Genomic DNA, 17003 nt, shown 5'->3' with positions numbered 1-17003 from the left:
GGACAAAAACCTGCAGCAGCCGCCATAGGGAGCCACCAGGACTGCACGCTGAGAAGCACTGATATAGTGCCTTACATGACTACCTCCTATATAGTGCCTTACATGTGCATATTTATGTGCTAAGCAGACACTTTTATCCAAAGCAACCTACAACTATCTTATATAGTGCCTTTCATATTTACCCAGTATATGCCACCCTTTTATCTACCCATCTATCAGGTCAAGAAGTGCAGCCACCCCATCACTGCAGTGCTTTTGGCATCAGTGGTTAACAAGATCAGTGCCCAGCATTTCAGCTGATTGAGGGCAGCGTGGTGGTCTTACCAGTCCTGAACCCTGAATCCATTCTCTGTTAAACTGGTGACTCCCCCAAACCATTCTCCACCATTGGAAAAACAATTAACCCAATTGGCTTACTATGAGGGACTGGCACCCTTTCTGTGGTTGGTGCCCATCCTTAACCCAAAGCTATCAGGATGGACTGGCACCCTGCCCACCCTCAACCTGATGTGGGCCGCTACAAAGAAATGAGACGTTTTTATTATCCTCATATTGCCAGCTCACAACTCAATTACCAACTTAGGTGCCATCTATGCCATCCACCTCCATACAATTGCTGGGTTTCTCAATGCAGAAGCCCAAGACAGGCAGGGCACTTCAGTTGGTAGCTCCAAGTTGGCCCAAGGCAGACGTTCATACCATCCAGACACAATTCCTGCCTTGTGCTCAATCCCACCTCATAAACTTGAAACACGGGTTCAAGTCAAATGGACGGCTGACTCAGACTCGGTGCTTGAAGCTTTTAATACTGAGAGTCGATAAAACGACTGATTTGTACATCATGGCGACTATAAAAAAGGGTCATGTGATCAGTGCCTACAAATGAGAAGCAGAGTTCGACTAATCATCTGATTAACAGAAATAAGCAAGTCAGTCAAGCAGAGACCCCCAAATCATTAAAGTGACTTGTAGAGGAGTCCGGCCCACCCACTTGGACCCCGTGCTGTCTGTGGTGCCCCGCATTCACTGGCTCCGTTGTGTTGGTTGACACCCCACACAGTCCCTATTGTGCTCCGCTGACACCTGGGACCCTCCGATGCGCGTCACAGTGATGCCCACCCACCTTTCCACATCACACTCCATGTTTTGTACAGTGCCACCACTCTTGAGCGTGTTCTCAAACTGGCATTTCTGCCCGAGGCACTTTTCTCCTTGTCCTGTAACTGTCCGGTTCTTCTCTTGTGTTGTTTATGTCATACCAGCTGCTGGTGAAAGGCGTGTGCCACTTGAAGACGCGGGTCTGCATGTGCCCAATAATGGCAGGGTGGTCCTGCACCTCACCATGGAGGCTCCACTCTTGGAATGCCCACCACCTTTTAGACCCCATGTGGGTGGCTTAAAGTTGCTTGTGACGACAGTTTGTCACACTGCTGTGACCCCACACAGCCTGGCCCAGCTTGTCCTGTCACATCAGGGTGCAGATCCTGGACTGGCCGGCGTCCTTCAGGTTGGCTTTGGTACGGTCTCTGACCAGCACCTCCTGGTTGCCATACTGTCCATACCAGGTGCTCCGACTGCGGCTCAGGTAGGTCTTGGGGTCGGCCCGCTCCAGCTCCTGCTGCTGCTGCTGCCACACGAGCAGAGAGGTGTCCTGGTAGCGGAGGCGGCCATAGCCCTCCGAGAGGGCCTTCTCTGCCAAGGGGGGCCTAGCAGTCATCTTCACGAGGGGGGCCATCGAGGTTTCCAGGCCATCTTAGGGCTGAGGCTGGGCCCATGTCATCCATTACAGTGACGGGGCCGAGAGCAGTGGCAGCGGTGACCGGCGACGAGTCCATAGTGACGGCCGCAGACCACGTGACCTCGGCGCTTACTTACTGTCGCCTGATCTGCCTGGCGCTGTAGAAACTGACCACAGAAGACCCCAGCGTTGGATTCTTCGCGGTTTGGGCCCGAGGTGTCCGGCCGCCTCTTCGTCGCCCACCCTTCTCTCGGATTAAGACGGCGACTCGTTAATCCTGCGGAGCTTCTTCTTAGCGCGAGAAGGCGACTGTTGCCGATGTCCGAAGAAGCGCGGCTCCCTCAATGCACATCTCATTCGTCTCTTTAATGATGTGACACACGAAGTGACGCCTTCTCGCCCAAGAGCTTGTGGTCAGCGGGACGTCGCCGAGCTCACCGAGACGCCAAAGAAGAAAAGCGGCTGTCCATGGCAACAAAGCGCGACACTTAAAAGTGACCCTCCGGGAACTCGGAGCCAAACTAGACAGTTCCGCTTTGGATACCGTAGCTGCCAGACAGTCGACTTTCCGCTGTTCCGTTTTAAAAATGGCTAAAGTTCGCGGTGCTTAGGGCTGTGCTTTGAAATGTGCATAACGTAAAGTCACCTTCATGTCAAAGATAAATATCTGTTTGAAATAATACAGTCGCCACACAGGATCATCGGACCGGCACCAGTTTTTGAGGGAGGGCATACAGTTTTTCTCGAAGTTGTACGTTAACTGTTCAAAACCTTTGAATATTTGTGAAGGCTTCAAGGCGCTACATAAATAAAATAATATTTGAAGAAATAAGAACTGTGCGGAGAGTGGAGACAGTCGTGTAAGAACTCTTTGAAATAGGCGGGGTTAGGATTTGAGTAGCAGGGAGGTGGAACGCCTACTGTCTGCGAGTTCTAGGCGGTGTGGGCGCGGCTTCCTGCTTGACTGGCAGGAAAGGGGCGCGCCGCCTGTCGGCGAGCTCTTCAAGATAGGCGGGACAAGCTGTTCAAGAGATAAGAGAGGCGTGCGCATCCTATCAGCGACGTCCTTGAGAAAGGCGTGGCTCGATGTTTGAGTGGCAGGGAAGAGGACCACAGAGATACGGACTGCACGTAATTCACAACCGGAAGGCATTCAGCGATTTTTTTATTCCAGCTGTCAATGGATAGAAATATCGACTTGAATTTCAACCAGAAATTTTTATCAACCAGAAATTGAGTTAATTTTTGTTTTTACGAATTAAAAGATATTTTCTTTTATGAGAACAAATTTATTGCAACGGCGCTAAACAAGTTACATCAGCCAGGGATGGGGCACCAGAAGAATAAGATGGCATCGTAGGGGCGCCTATAAAAATGGCGACTGCGCACAGCCGCACGGGCTTCTCCAACTAGTGCGGTCATTTTAAAGATAGCGAGCCGCATAAAGGGAAGGGAATCCAGGCGTTGTGGCGTTCAGTGCCGACACTATTTACTATTTAGGAAATGTATTATTCATAAGGATGAATGCACCAGATAAAGTCTTTTTAAACTTTTCCTTACTAAAATGTTTAGCATTTGTAAAATCTCTTGAGTTAATGAAGAGCCGCCCAGTTAAGAAGTTGCATACAGTCGTCCAGTCTGTTACTCAATGATTTCTATCCTTATAAATTCAAAGTCAAAGCGAACTTTATTGTCATTTCAACCATATACAAGTATAGAGACAGACGAAATTGCGAAGCTCAGGGTCCACAGTGTAACAACATGAAGTCCATCCATCCATTACCCAACCCGCTATATCCTAACTACAGGGTCACGGGGGTCTGCTGGAGCCAATCCCAGCCAACACAGGGCACAAGGCAGGAAACAAACCCCGGGCAGGGCACGCACACAAACACCCACACACACCAAGCACACACCAGGGACAATTTAGGATCGCCAATCCACCTGACCTGCATGTCTTTGGACTGTGGGAGAAACCCACGCAGACACGGGGAGGACCGGGGAAGGGAACTCGAGTCTCCTAAAGCGAGGCAGCAGCACTACCCACTGCGCCCACTACATGAAGTGCAAATTAAAAATAGAGTTAAAATTTAACTTAAAACACAAACAAGACATTGTGCAAAAACAAGACATATAAGAATATTATAGTTGAAATCTTTTTTGTTTGTTTCCTTTATTCTATTTTAATATTTGAATGTATTATTTAGATTGTTATATACATTTGAAATGTTTTGTATAATATTGTGTGCAGAATTTTATTATTCCAATAACGAACTGAATCCGGCTAGCAAACACTTCGAGTGGGGCGTGTCTATAGGTTTGAGTGACAGGGATGGAGGCCGCCTCCTTATTGAGCTTTGGCAAGGTTCGCAAAAAAGGGGCGGAGACTTTAAAAGAACAAGGTAAATAGGAAGGAGCGTCGCGCGTATGGCAAGTGTGAAGAACTGAGCAAACATTTTCCGTGGCCAGTTGTAATGGAAGACTGGAAGAAGAATTGTTGGGCAGTTCATGGATATATTTATCTATTATCTGTCCTCGGGCCGCTGGAGTGGAGTGGTGGCTCAGAGGGTAGATATCTGCGCAGGCAATCGAAGGTTGTTGATTTGAATCCCGTGAACACCAGAAGTGACGTAGCACACGCGCACGACAATATTTGTCATTTTTGTGTATTTTTTTTTAATTAATTGCCTTGCCTGGGTTGTTTTTCTTATTCTGTAACTTTTTCTTGATATTTTTGTAAGGCACTTTGAGCAGCATTGTTGTATGAAAATGTGCTCCAGAAATAAATGTGATTGAGCTTCTATAAAAAGCTAAACTTTCCCCTTGAGACAAATAAATGTCTATCTGCTTATTGCACATGTTGCCTTTTCATATCTATCTATCTATCATATAGTGCCTTTCACTCGATCGATCTATCTATCTATCTATCTAATGCAGCAGTGTGCATTGGAAGCCTTTTTCTTTCATTTATTTTTTTAAAGCGCCGACATTGTTATCAAATTTAAAAACATTACATTAATTAGTCACATTTTTAAAATGTAAAAGATGAGTCAATGCTATGAAGGCTTTCCATACGAACGAACGGGGTTCATCCCATCGGCCTATGCGTCCAAGCCTAAACTACAATGCCCACAATGCACAGCGCCTCATGCCGCCCATGACGGCGTGTTACCGTGGCAACTGGGAACGCCGACCGTAGACTGCGCAAAACAAGAAGACCGAGACGGTGTTTTTGAGTGCTGACATGTTCGGTAAGTTTCGAGACCGCACGGGAGCGACGCCTTTAGTCCAGTTGTGCAATAAAGACAACGGGGGGACGAGTGGAACCGAAAAACAATCGGGGTTTGAAGCGGCGCATTTGTACGTGGGCCTCGGATGTAAACGAAATCTCGCTCGCTGGCATCGTGGACAGAAATTCTTGAAGGTTCCGGGAGCAAACAAAAGGGGCGCCGACTTGTGAGACCCCCGACATTTACAACGCGCGGGATTTGACTTTAGGTGTTGGTCGCTGGTGGCGAACGATTCCGTACGCTGCATAAACGCAAAAGTAAAAAGTAGAAAAAGAAAAAAAGTGAAATAAAACGGGAGTTCTGCTTTAATTGAAAAAATCAGCTATTGAGGTCAGCAAAATGTACCGGAGGGAATTTCTTAAAATAGGCTAAATAACCTGGCATGCAAATTTCATACAAAATAAGGAAAACACGAGTTAATGGACTGATGTCAAAACCTTTAACTTGCTTAGATCTTCCTCCACTTTCTTTTATGTGGCCCTAGACACTTTTTACTCTTTAATATTGTTTTTTGTATCAGTATACTGCTGCTATCTAATGCTAATACTAAGGTATTGTATTTATATAGCGCCTTTCTTTTATATCCCCGATGTGTCTTAAGGGTCTGCTCACGGATACGAAACGCTGAAGTCATCGGCGGAGCGGAGTGTTCAGGACTCTTGTCGTGGCATTAGCTTTAGGTTTGGTTTTTATTTGTCACACACAGGACTATGCGGGGACACGCAGCAGTGTGGGGTGTAAGTTTTTAAATGTCGTCAAGCCCCCCACACATTGCAGTGCACTGCGTGTCTCCGTCTAGATTGCTGTAAACTGAGGTTCTGGCCCCACCATACAGGTCAGGGGTTCCTACTCATTTTAACGTCAAGACCCCAAAAACGTTGGATCAGCTGGTCAGGACCCCCAGTAATGTAAAGCCACTAGTGCAAAGTGGATCCTTACTGCCACTAATGATAATAATGATGATCAATTCCATGTATATAGCGCCTTTCCAACCTACTCGGAGTGCTTTACCCAGACAGTGGGGAGCCCCTTCAGCCACCACCAGTGTGTAGTGCCCACCTGGGTGATGTGATGGCAGCCATTCTTGAGCCAGTCTGCTCACCGCACATTAGCTGTCAGGTGGTGAGGAGGTGACAGAGATAGTTGGGCTTAGGGGGCCAGGATGATCAGGTTGTGGTGGGCAGTGCAGCCAGGACATCAGGGGTACACACTACTCTTTGTGAAGGATGCCCAGTGGTCTTTTTTGGGCACAGATAGTTAGGACTTCAAATTTAAGTCTCATTTTTACAGTGCAGTGTCACTGTCCCGGCACTGGGACATTGGGGTCCACACACACACACACACACACCATAGGGTAGGTGGTCTGTGCCGGCCTCATCATCATCTCTTCCAGCAGCAAACCAAGCTTCTCCTGTTTGGTCCCACCCAAATACTGGCTGGCTTTGCTTCAGGTGGGTGGCCTGTTCTGTCATGTGGGTGGTATGGTGGCTGGGTGGTCCCACCACGGCGTGTTGTGTAACAGTAGATCTCTTATTGCACACAAATGCTTAACTATGGCAGACTGATGACACATATGTGACCGAGTGCCATGTGGCATTTGTTCAGGACGGGGTGGGGGGTCTCAGTCCTTCTTTGGTGTACCGCCTCTAGCAACTGAAATGTTTCAAAGTTCCGTTAGTTAAATGATGAAGTTCTGGCACAGCAAAGTGAGTCGCTGCTGGGGTCCAAATTCACGTTGGTGTAGTTTGTGTTGCTGGTGATGTGCTTCACTCTTTAGGTTGGCTTTCCTTGATGTTCTCTGTGTTGGGTGGGTGGTCCTTCAGGGGGCGGGGCCACCTGCCAGTCACCACTAAGTCCTGCCCTCCACCCTGTAAATGTGGAGGGACCCCCACAGCTCCAGGGGCCTCATGTATAACGCCGTGTGTAGAACTCGCACTATAACATGGCGTAAGCACAAAAGCCGAAATGTGTTTATGCACAGAAAAATCCAGATGCAGGAATCTGTGCGAACTCCAACTTCCACGTTCTTCAGCTTCATAAATCCCGATCAGCGTGAAAACTAACGCTCGTGCACGCGCTTTATGTTACGCCCCAAATCCTCCCAGAATTACGCCTATTTGAATATGCAAATCAATATAAATCGCCCTTAAGCGCAGCCTTCTGTGAAAAGACAATGAGAAAAGCACGGGGGAAAATATAAGAATTTCAGCGAATACCAAGTGGAGGCAAAGGAAAAACATACAATTTGTTCAAATAAACCGTGGAATAATCAACAAAAGGAAGTTGATCGAGTGACATAGCGTGTTGGAGAAACTTGAAAGCTCACGTTCACAAAATCGCACAGTGCCGGAAATAAAAAAGAAGTCACATATCAAAGTCGCCGTGAAAAGAAGAGTTGTAGCCCACTGTCTGAGTGTCATATGAAAGATTATTAGGGTACAGAGAAAAAAAATAGGGACACGGTGGGGAAAAAGCACGAAATGTCAACTTCAATCTCGACATTTCCACTTTAATCACGTAGTTTATTTTGTCATTTAGTAGAACATCATAAACTTCATCTTAAAATCGTTTAATTAACCAGTTTCTCAAATCACATCGTAATTAAAGTAGCACGTTAAATGCTTTGTTTTGTATTTGATCTTCTATGTGCTCTGTGTGTGTGAATCACTACTTGCTTCTTAAACCGGCTCTCTTCCTCCAACTGGACACAGAGTCCATGACATTCGTGATATTACAGCTCTCTGAATAACTAAAATACTGAGATGTATACGTGATGTCATTTTCATGATGATAGGAGTTAAAGCACGTTATTAAACATGTGTTTCACTTCGATGAAATAATTTATTGCAGCAGTACTCAGGGTGGCTCTAGGCTTGTGGTGGCACTGGGCAGAGGAAGAATCGGTGGCTCCTTCGCCCGCCAATGTCAGTAAAGTATCTTATGCACGGTGGATGGCCACGTCCGTTGCGGACACTGCATAGCCGCCTCGTGCTCATGACACAAGCATTTAACTTTTGCCGAAATTTGTCGCTGTGTTTTTAGCTGTGTTGTTATTTTCTCTTTCTGTTTTATATTCAATATATATTGGCGTAGCCGTCACTGCAGTCTTGCTTTTCTTTCCCCAAGTAACCGATCGCCACACAATCAGCTCTGTAATAGACGTTAAGCCATCTGTAAGCTTAGCGCCGATTCTTCAAAACGTTTAAAGAACATTGAAATATCTTCGTAGTACATGTTTAATTATTCTATCCTTAAAGACACTCCCAGTGAAGAATATAGATTATTTAAATGAAGTTAAAGTTTTATCTGTATAATTTAATAAACATATTTTGCTGCATTTCACCTTAAAATGATATCGTCATCATATGTAAATACGCGCTTTATAAAGTGGCTCAGGTTGTGAGATATTATAACTGTAGTGCAAGTTTACAGTGAGGTGATTGTACTTATAAGTCCTCACAGATCTACAAGGAGCAGTGATTGAGTGCATTTAAAGTTCTTGGGATGAAACTGTTTGTGAACCGCGAGGTCCGTACAGGAAAGGCTTTGAAACGTTTTGCAGTGGCTGAGACAGCGTGTCCTTAATGCCGTATACCGATAATTCTCTTTCCGATCAGCTGCTGCTGTGATTCACACTCAGATACAGTGATATAAATACTCTGAGTGGTGCAGTGAGAGAAATATGGAAAAAGATGATCCGCTGTGGCAACTCCTAACGGGAGCAGCTGAAAGAAGAAGAAGAAGAAGAAGAAGTGAGAGTAACAACGCTAAAGCAGTTCTGGTATTTGAATACTATGGCTGTTCCCTCTACCATTATATTGTTACGAGTTCATTGCAATCAGATGCATTACACTAATAAACAATATGCGGTTAGTTTCTGTGTATTTATAAAGCCGCGTCATGAAATTAATGAGTAATCACACAAGAACAGTACCATTGCTTTGACGTTGGGTGCTGCCAGTTTACAAAACCGAGCGGAGAACTTGCGTACGACAAGCCATGAGGTACCGTGGAATAGTGCGTGGATTTACGCCAAGTGTAGGTTTTATACATCGCGATTTGAACGTGGAAAAGTTCTTACGCAACATTTCTGTGCATACGCATCGTTTATACATGAGGCCACTGGTGATTCTTTGTCAATATACTGGGGAGTTGGTGGGCTTGTTGGGTTTATTGGGATTTTTATGAATTTTCGACTTTCTGCTCTTGTTTCGTTTTTTTTTATTTGCTTTTGGCCTCCGTCTCGGCACATCCAGCATGTCACAAAGTGTCACCTGTCACTGGTAAGTTCGGCTTGTTTTAGTTATCAGCTGTTCTTGTAAATAGTGAGCTGTATGCCGACGTTATCGTAGTTACTGTTACACCTCACAGCCCGCCTGCACCGCGTCTCTGGGCTCAGCCGCTGTTTGTGCGACGCCCCCCTGCTCTTTTTACTTTCTCGAATACGAAGTATGAGAATCGTCCAAAAACTCGATTTTGATGAATCTCGACGTTTTAGTCCTGAAAATACCATTTGTGGAATTATGTGTGTGTGTTTGTGTGTGTGTGAACACGATAACCCGAGGAGGCTTTCTCTTCGGTCATCCAAATTTTGCATACAATGTGGACGCTAGCAGGGCCGATCCTGGCGACGGGCAAAACTCAAAGGCTGCCGTTGTGGAGACGTGCAGCAGCTGGCGACGCTGCGACCGATGGCTGTCCGCCTTTGAATTTTAAAGTCTGAGGGCGGCGTTTGCACTGAGCAAAGTTTGACAAAGTTGCGTGTTGCGTGTATCGTAGTGGATGCGTTGATGCCGATTAGGGACTCCGATTTGCTTGCGCGAGCTGGCGCAAAAGCCTCTGATGGTCGCCGGCTCATCGCACGCTCTGTCTGAACGGTTCCATTGCTTACCAGGTGTTTACGACACGCGACCAAAACTCTAAATGTGTGTAGTCACTTAGTCAACGTTCAACTTGCATGTTTCATAGTTGCGTCGCGAAGGTGATAGATTTCATGTGAGACGCGTACGTTCCTCAACGGGATTGCGAGTCAAGAGAAGCGGCAAAAGACAGCGGGGCTGCGGCGATCTCTGAATTGACTGTCACTGTGTGCAGAGTAGTGATGGGTCGTTTTGAACGAATCTTTAATGTGACTCGGGAAGAACGAGTCGTCTCGTGGGAGTGATTCGTTCAGTCGCGCCTGCGCATTTGCGCAACTTCCTATAGTTTCTGTATTGGAATTGATTCACCTGTTTCGAGTCTTCGGGTTCGAGTCGTTCGTTCATCACGTGACAGCCATCCATCCATCCTCTTCCGCTTATCCGAGGTCGGGTCGCGGGGGCAGCAGCTTGAGCAGAGATGCCCAGACTTCCCTCTCCCCGGCCACTTCTTCCAGCTCTTCCGGGAGAATCCCAAGGCGTTCCCAGGCCAGCCGGGAGACATAGTCCCTCCAGCGTGTCCTGGATCTTCCCCGGGGCCTCCTCCCGGTTGGACGTGCCCGGAACACCTCACCAGGGAGGCGTCCAGGAGGCATCCTGATCAGATGCCCGAGCCACCTCATCTGACTCCTCTCGATTCGGAGGAGCAGCGGCTCTACTCTGAGCTCCTCACCGTATCTTTAAGGGAAAGCCCAGACACCCTGTGGAGGAAACTCATTTCAGCCGCTTGTATTCACGATCTCGTTCTTTCGGTCACTACCCACAGCTCATGACCACAAGTGAGGGTAGGAGCGTAGATCGACTGGTAAATTGAGATCTTTGCTTTACGGCTCAGCTCCTTTTTCACCACGACAGACTGATGCAGAGCCCGCATCACTGTGGACGCCGCACCGATCCGCCTGTCGATCTCACGCTCCATTCTCCCCTCACTCGTGAACAAGACCCCGAGATACTTGAACTCCTTCACTTGGGGCAGGATCTCGAGAGGGCACTCCACCCTTTTCCGGCTGAGGACCATGCTCTTGGATTTGGAGGTGCTGATTCTCATCCCAGCCGCTTCACACTCAGCTGCGAACCAATCCAGAGAGAGCTGAAGATCACGGCCTGATGAAGCAAACAGGACAACATCATCTGCAAAAAGCAGCGACCCAATCCTGAGTCCACCAAACCAGACCCCTTCAACACCCTGGCTGCGCCTAGAAATGCTGTCCATAAAAGTTAGGAACAGAATCGGTGACAAAGGGCAGCCCTGGCGGAGTCCAACTCTCACTGGAAACGGGCTCGACTTACTGCCGGCAATGTGGACCAAGCTCTGACACCGGTTGTACAGGGACCAAACAGCCCTTATTAGGGGTCCGGTACCCCATACTCCCGGAGCACCCCCCTCAGGATTCCCCGAGGGACACGGTCGAACGCCTTTTCCAAGTCCACAAAACACATGTAGACTGGTTGGGCAAACTCCCATGCACCCTCCAGGATCCTTCTAAGGGTGAAGAGCTGGTCCACTGTTCCGCGACCAGGACGAAAACCACACTGTTCCTCCTGAATCCGAGGCTCGACTATCCGACGGACCCTCCTCTCCAGAACCCCCAAATAGACTTTTCCAGGGAGGCTGAGGAGTGTGATCCCTCTATAGTTGGAACACACCCTCCGGTCCCCCTTTTTAAAGAGGGGGACCACCACCCCGGTCTGCCAATCCAGAGGCACTGTCCCCGATGTCCATGTGATGTTTCAGACAGTCCTACAACATCCAGAGCTTTAAGGAACTCCGGGCGTATCTCATCCACCCCCGGGGCCCTGCCACCAAGGAGTTTTTTGACCACCTCGGTGACTTCAGTCCCAGAGATGGGAGAGCCCACCTCAGAGTCCCCAGGCTCTGCTTCCTCAATGGAAGGCATGTTAGTGGGATTGAGGAGGTCACGTGACAGCCCCATAAGCTTAACCTAATATGCAGTCTGAGCCGGAAACAGAATTGAACGAAATGACTTGAAAAATGATTTGTTCATTTTGCTGAACGAGACTCAAAGATCCGAGTCAGTAAAATGATCCGAACTTCCTATCACTAGTGCAGAGCTGCCTGTCGCGTAGAACGATTAAATAAGCCGACTTTCTAATCTGGGCTGCTTTGCTTTGCTTTGCTTTGATTCTGTTTGATTGGACTACACAAAGGCGCAGGACTCGAGTTCTACACAAACGTACGTTCTGGTTATGATACGCTGTTTCATTGAGAAAGTATGTACAGATTGTTTTAACACTTTGAGCCCACGTTTTCACTGGCAATGTATTTTTACATTTAAAATGACCATCGGTGGGGCTCAAAGTGTTAATGAAATATTTCAGAAAAATGACAGCCTTTTCCATGTTTACGTCTTGCCCGATGCACACTGACATGCCATTAGTGTGTATTGTGTATATGTCACTTGTGTGAATTAGGCCCAAGATTATTACACAATTATTATTTCGTTTGAATTAGCCCTTTATTATACCTATTTTGTCGAAGGTCCGAGAGAAAGACAAAACGTGAAAGCGGGTGGTACTACAAGCACAATAGAGAAAAGAAGCTAGAAGAGAGGAAAAGTCTACAGGGAGCTCGAGACAAATATATTTTTCATCCAAAAACTTCTGAGCTTATCACACTTCGGACGTCCTGCGGCTGATTATGAAGTACAGCACCTAACACCGTCTTAGTCCTGTTTGAAGTAGTACATGTGTCTATCTATCTATCTATCTATCTATCTATCATATAGTGCCTTTCACTCTATCTATCTATCTATCTATCTATCTATCTATCTATCTATCTACCTATCTATCTATCTATCTATCATATAGTGCCTTTCACTTTATCTATCTATCTATCTATCTATCTATCTATCTATCTATCTATCTATCTATCTATCTATCTATCTATTATATAGTGCCTTTCACTTCTATCTATCTATCTATCTATCTATCTATCTATCTATCTATCTATCTATCATATAGTGCCTTTCACTTCTATCTATCTATCTATCTATCTACATGTAATATCCGTCGTATCATCATAGAAAACAGGTACGTAGGGCGGCGAACCCACATTCGCACAAAGGCGGCCGTCTACCCAGGACCGGCCCTGGACGCTAGGGGTCACCGCTGCCCCTTTAGACACAACAAGCAGACACTCAGGGCACAGGGGACCAAGAAGCACCAAGAAGTATTTTTTTCTTCAATGTCTTCTTGTACAGTGCAGTGACGCTAAGGACCAGAGCCACAAATGAACAGGCAAGTCTTGAGACGAGACGATTGGCCATTGGCAAGAGATTTGTTCAAGTCCCGCCCCCCTCTCAACCACGCCCTCTCGCGGTCCTCTCATTGGTGCGAATACGTTTGACAGACACACTTCCTGCGCTCTCAGCTCTTATACATTTTTACGTTTTCCTCACTTTAAGTTCCTAATTGAAGAAGACGGATGATGTCCAGACCTTATTGAAGAATTTCATCCCAATGGGTTATCAACAGGGGTGGCACGGTGGCGCAGTTCGCTTCCCGAGTCCTCCCTCCCTCCATGCCTGCCTGTGTGGAGTTTGCATGTCCTCCCCGTGTCTGCGTGGCTTTCCTCCCACAGTCCAAAGACATGCAGGTTTGGTGGATTGGCGGTCCTGAATTGTCCCTGGGGTGTGTGTGCCCTGCGGTGGGCTGGTGCCTACCTTTGGTTTTGCACAATCATCACTGCACTATTGCACTTCACTTCATTTTACTTCTTTATTATGCTCTTCTATACTGTGATCTCTCAATCTAGGACTTCTTGGTAATCTCACTGACATTCTTGTAACTTTGCACAGTTTTTGATGAGCGGATCAGGATGCATTTCACTGCGTCTTGTCCTGTATATATCTGTGCATGTGACAAATAAAGAATCTTGAGAATTTCACCAACGGAGTTTAGCTAAAGCACACGTATTTGTTGGTTACTTTGTAACAAAAACGTGAACTGCCGACGATGAAGATCGTGTTGTCGGTGCTGAAATTCCAAACAGAGAAACCTGTCCTGAATTTGGGTACAAAGTCCTTAAACACGCGTCTCACGGAGCTCATTAAAAAGATTCAGCATATTGGGGATTACAGATATTGTTTTTACAGAAGTTCAAAGAAAACAGAAATCTTAAAAGCGTGTATTTGGAAAACCAAACACGGGGGTTGGCGAGCGAAGCCCCCTAGTATATAAATATGAAAAGTTGTATATAATGGACAAGTAGATGAACAGGAGGTCACAATATAACAGATAGATATTATGAAAGATGCCACACAGAATAGACTTGAAGGTGTGTGTCATGAACTGTGGAGTTCCTCTAAACAGAATCCCAAAATGAAGCCCCTTAAGTAGCTGGGGAGCAGACCCTCAAAGTAGGCAACTGGCCAATGAGGTTTTAAGTCCCCAAAAACTGTCACAAAAAGCCCCAAGAGAAAAAGAGTCACCGTCAGCTTCAGCTTGTTTAATAGAACTGGTGAATGAATGAACAATCTTTATAAAATAAAAAAAAACAAACAGGTTTTCCACAAAGAAACACTCAAGAGGAGCCCAGAAGGAGCCGCCTTACATAACAAAGGCAACGCAACGACAGAACGTCCCAAACAGCAGGAATACCAAGACAAGTCAAAAGAAAACTGCAAAAGAGGTCCAAAGTCCAATAATACAAGCTAAAGCTCAGCAACAGCCAATGAGAACAGGCCGACACCCAGCACTGCCCATCTCCTTGACCTTTATAGGGTGGGGGGCAGTCCCTAGAGAGAGATGGACAGGTGGCCCCGCCTCTTGGGGAACCACCCACAGGATACAAGGATCATAAAAGACCAAACTTAGACAGAGAGAAATGAAACAAAAATACAAACATAAATAACAATATTAACTTAACCAGGCAGTCATTATCCAACCCACGGGGGTCTGCTGGAGCCAATCCCAGCCAACACAGGGCGCAAGGCAGGAACAAATCCCCGGGCAGGGCGCCAGCCTACCGCAGGGCACTCACACACACATTAGGGACAATTTAGGACCGCCAGTGCACCTGACCTGCGTGTCTTTGGACTGTGGGAGGAAATTGACGCAGACACGGGGAGGACCCGGGAAGAGAACCTGGGACTCCTTACTGCGAGGCAGCAGCACTACCCACTGTGCCACCGTGTCGCCCCTTAACTTAAACATCCATCTATCCATCCATTTTCTAACCCGCTGAATCCGAATACATGGTCACGGGGGTCTGCTGGAGCCAATCCCAGCCAACACAGGGCACAAGGCAGGAACCAATCCTGGGCAGGGTGCCAACCCACCCCAAGACACACAGAAACACACCCAGACACCAAGCATACACTAGGGCCAATTTAGAATCGCCAATCCACCTAACCTGCATGTCTTTGGACTGTGGGAGGAAACCAACGCAGACACGGGGAGGACACGCAAACTCCGCACAGGCAGGGAGGACCCGGGAAGAGAACCTGGGACTCCTTACTGCGAGGCAGCAGCACTACCCACTGTGCCACCGTGCCGCCCCTTAACTTAAACAATGATTATTAAATAAGTAACAATGAACAAAAAAGCCATAAGAAAGAAACTAAAATATAAGGCGGGCGAAACCCTGACTTAACTGTAACAATGAGGCTATGTAATGGAGGCAGATGTGAAAGGCACTACATAATAAATAGATTGAATGGTGCCATATAACCAGTAGAGATATGAAATGTGCTTTATAAAACAGACATAAAGAATATGAATATGAAAAGCTCTACTCAGCAGGCAGATGGATAGATTTTATGAAAGGCGCTATATGGAGCAGACAGAGTTGCGAAAGGCACTTTATAATTCATAAATACATAGGCACACAGGAAAGGCACTATATAACCGACAGGGAGGTTTGTACCCTAAATGAACTTTTCCAGTTTCAACTGTTCTTGTGTGCTGGTTGGAGACCCCCGGTGTAGTAAGTGGGCCGCGGTGACCTGTGGAGTTTCTTTCAGACCCTATTATTTTATAGCTAAAACCACACAAATTTAGCTGACATATAACGATGACGACTCGGGTGGGCTTGTTGCCCTAGCAGGTCACATAACCAGGGCCCACCACTCCATCTTAAGTTCATTCTGTGAACAGTCCCAGGCTGAGTTCATTTCAGGCGGGCCCTTTGGTTGATTCGCGAAGGCCCGGCCCGTTATTTTCTGGCAGGTGCAGTGTGTGCTAAGCCGGGCCTCAGAAGACCACCGTCCACACATAGCGTATCCGTACCTGGCAGGTTTCCTCAGAAAGGCTCAGTGACTTTGCAAGGATCCATCAAGAAGGCAGAAGCTGCCCGTTCACATGCTGCCACCCACCAAAAAAAATCAAAACCTTGTGTTTGGCCCCAATGTCCCTCTGACTTGACTGTGCGAAGAAGGACAGACTGCAGTCGGCTACAAGCATATGCCTGTGACTTATGGTCACCCCTTGTCACTTTGACGTGTGTGTGTGTGTGTGTGTGTGTGTGTGTGCGGTCAGGGAGGACTGGGCTGCCTTTCATCCAGCAGTGGAAACCTCTACGTAAAGCACCTCTTTAGTTTTAATCCAGCTATTTATATTTTAAAGCGGTGTGGTCTGGTGACGCAGCAAGCAGCTGCTGCTCGGGCTGCTCAGATCTTTGGGGTCCTGGCTTGGGGGTGCATTGTTAGTTACTTCACAGAGGACTAAACGCATTAGATAGATAGATAGATAGATAGATACTTTATTAGTCCCAAGGGGAAATTCACATAATCCAGCAGCAGTACACTGATACAAAGAAACAATATTAAATTAAATAGTAATAAAAATGAAAAAAATAAAATTAATGTTACTCCCCCGGGTGGAATTGAAGAGTCGCCTAGTGTGGGGTCTCCTCAGTCTGTCAGTGGAGCAGGATGGTGACAAAAGTCTGTCACTGAAGCTACTCCTCTGTCTGGAGATGATCCTGTTCAGTGGATTCTTCACGATTGACAGGAGTCTGCTTATAACCCTAACCCTAACCCTAACCCTAACCCAATACTATATGGCTTTATGTGATCCTCTCACCAAGATTTCAATTAT

The 17003-nt window shown here is 46.8% G+C and overlaps 2 protein-coding genes across 3 annotated transcripts in view; one reads left to right on the top strand and one right to left on the bottom strand.

Annotated features, from left to right (window-relative positions):
- Positions 1–786: 786 nt before the first annotated feature.
- On the bottom strand, positions 787–2265 carry LOC120534933 (putative uncharacterized protein BRD3OS). The gene has a single exon (XM_039762436.1). The coding sequence runs from the start codon at positions 1733–1735 to the stop codon at positions 1466–1468; it is 270 nt and encodes an 89-aa protein (XP_039618370.1). The 5' UTR covers positions 1736–2265; the 3' UTR covers positions 787–1465.
- A 2649-nt stretch (positions 2266–4914) lies between these two features.
- The window catches only part of ccdc180 (coiled-coil domain containing 180), a 142607-nt gene continuing 130518 nt past the window's right edge, over positions 4915–17003 (top strand). The window contains exon 1 of one of the 2 annotated variants that reach the window (XM_039762604.1): positions 4915–4989. The gene's annotated coding sequence lies outside the window, so the exon portion shown is untranslated. The remainder of the gene's footprint in view (positions 4990–17003) is intronic. The other variant, XM_039762605.1, reaches the window with a different exon arrangement.

The sequence above is a fragment of the Polypterus senegalus genome, chromosome 9, assembly GCF_016835505.1.
Source record: "Polypterus senegalus isolate Bchr_013 chromosome 9, ASM1683550v1, whole genome shotgun sequence".
NCBI lineage: Eukaryota > Metazoa > Chordata > Cladistia > Polypteriformes > Polypteridae > Polypterus > Polypterus senegalus.
This window is presented reverse-complemented; position numbering and strand designations above follow the sequence as displayed.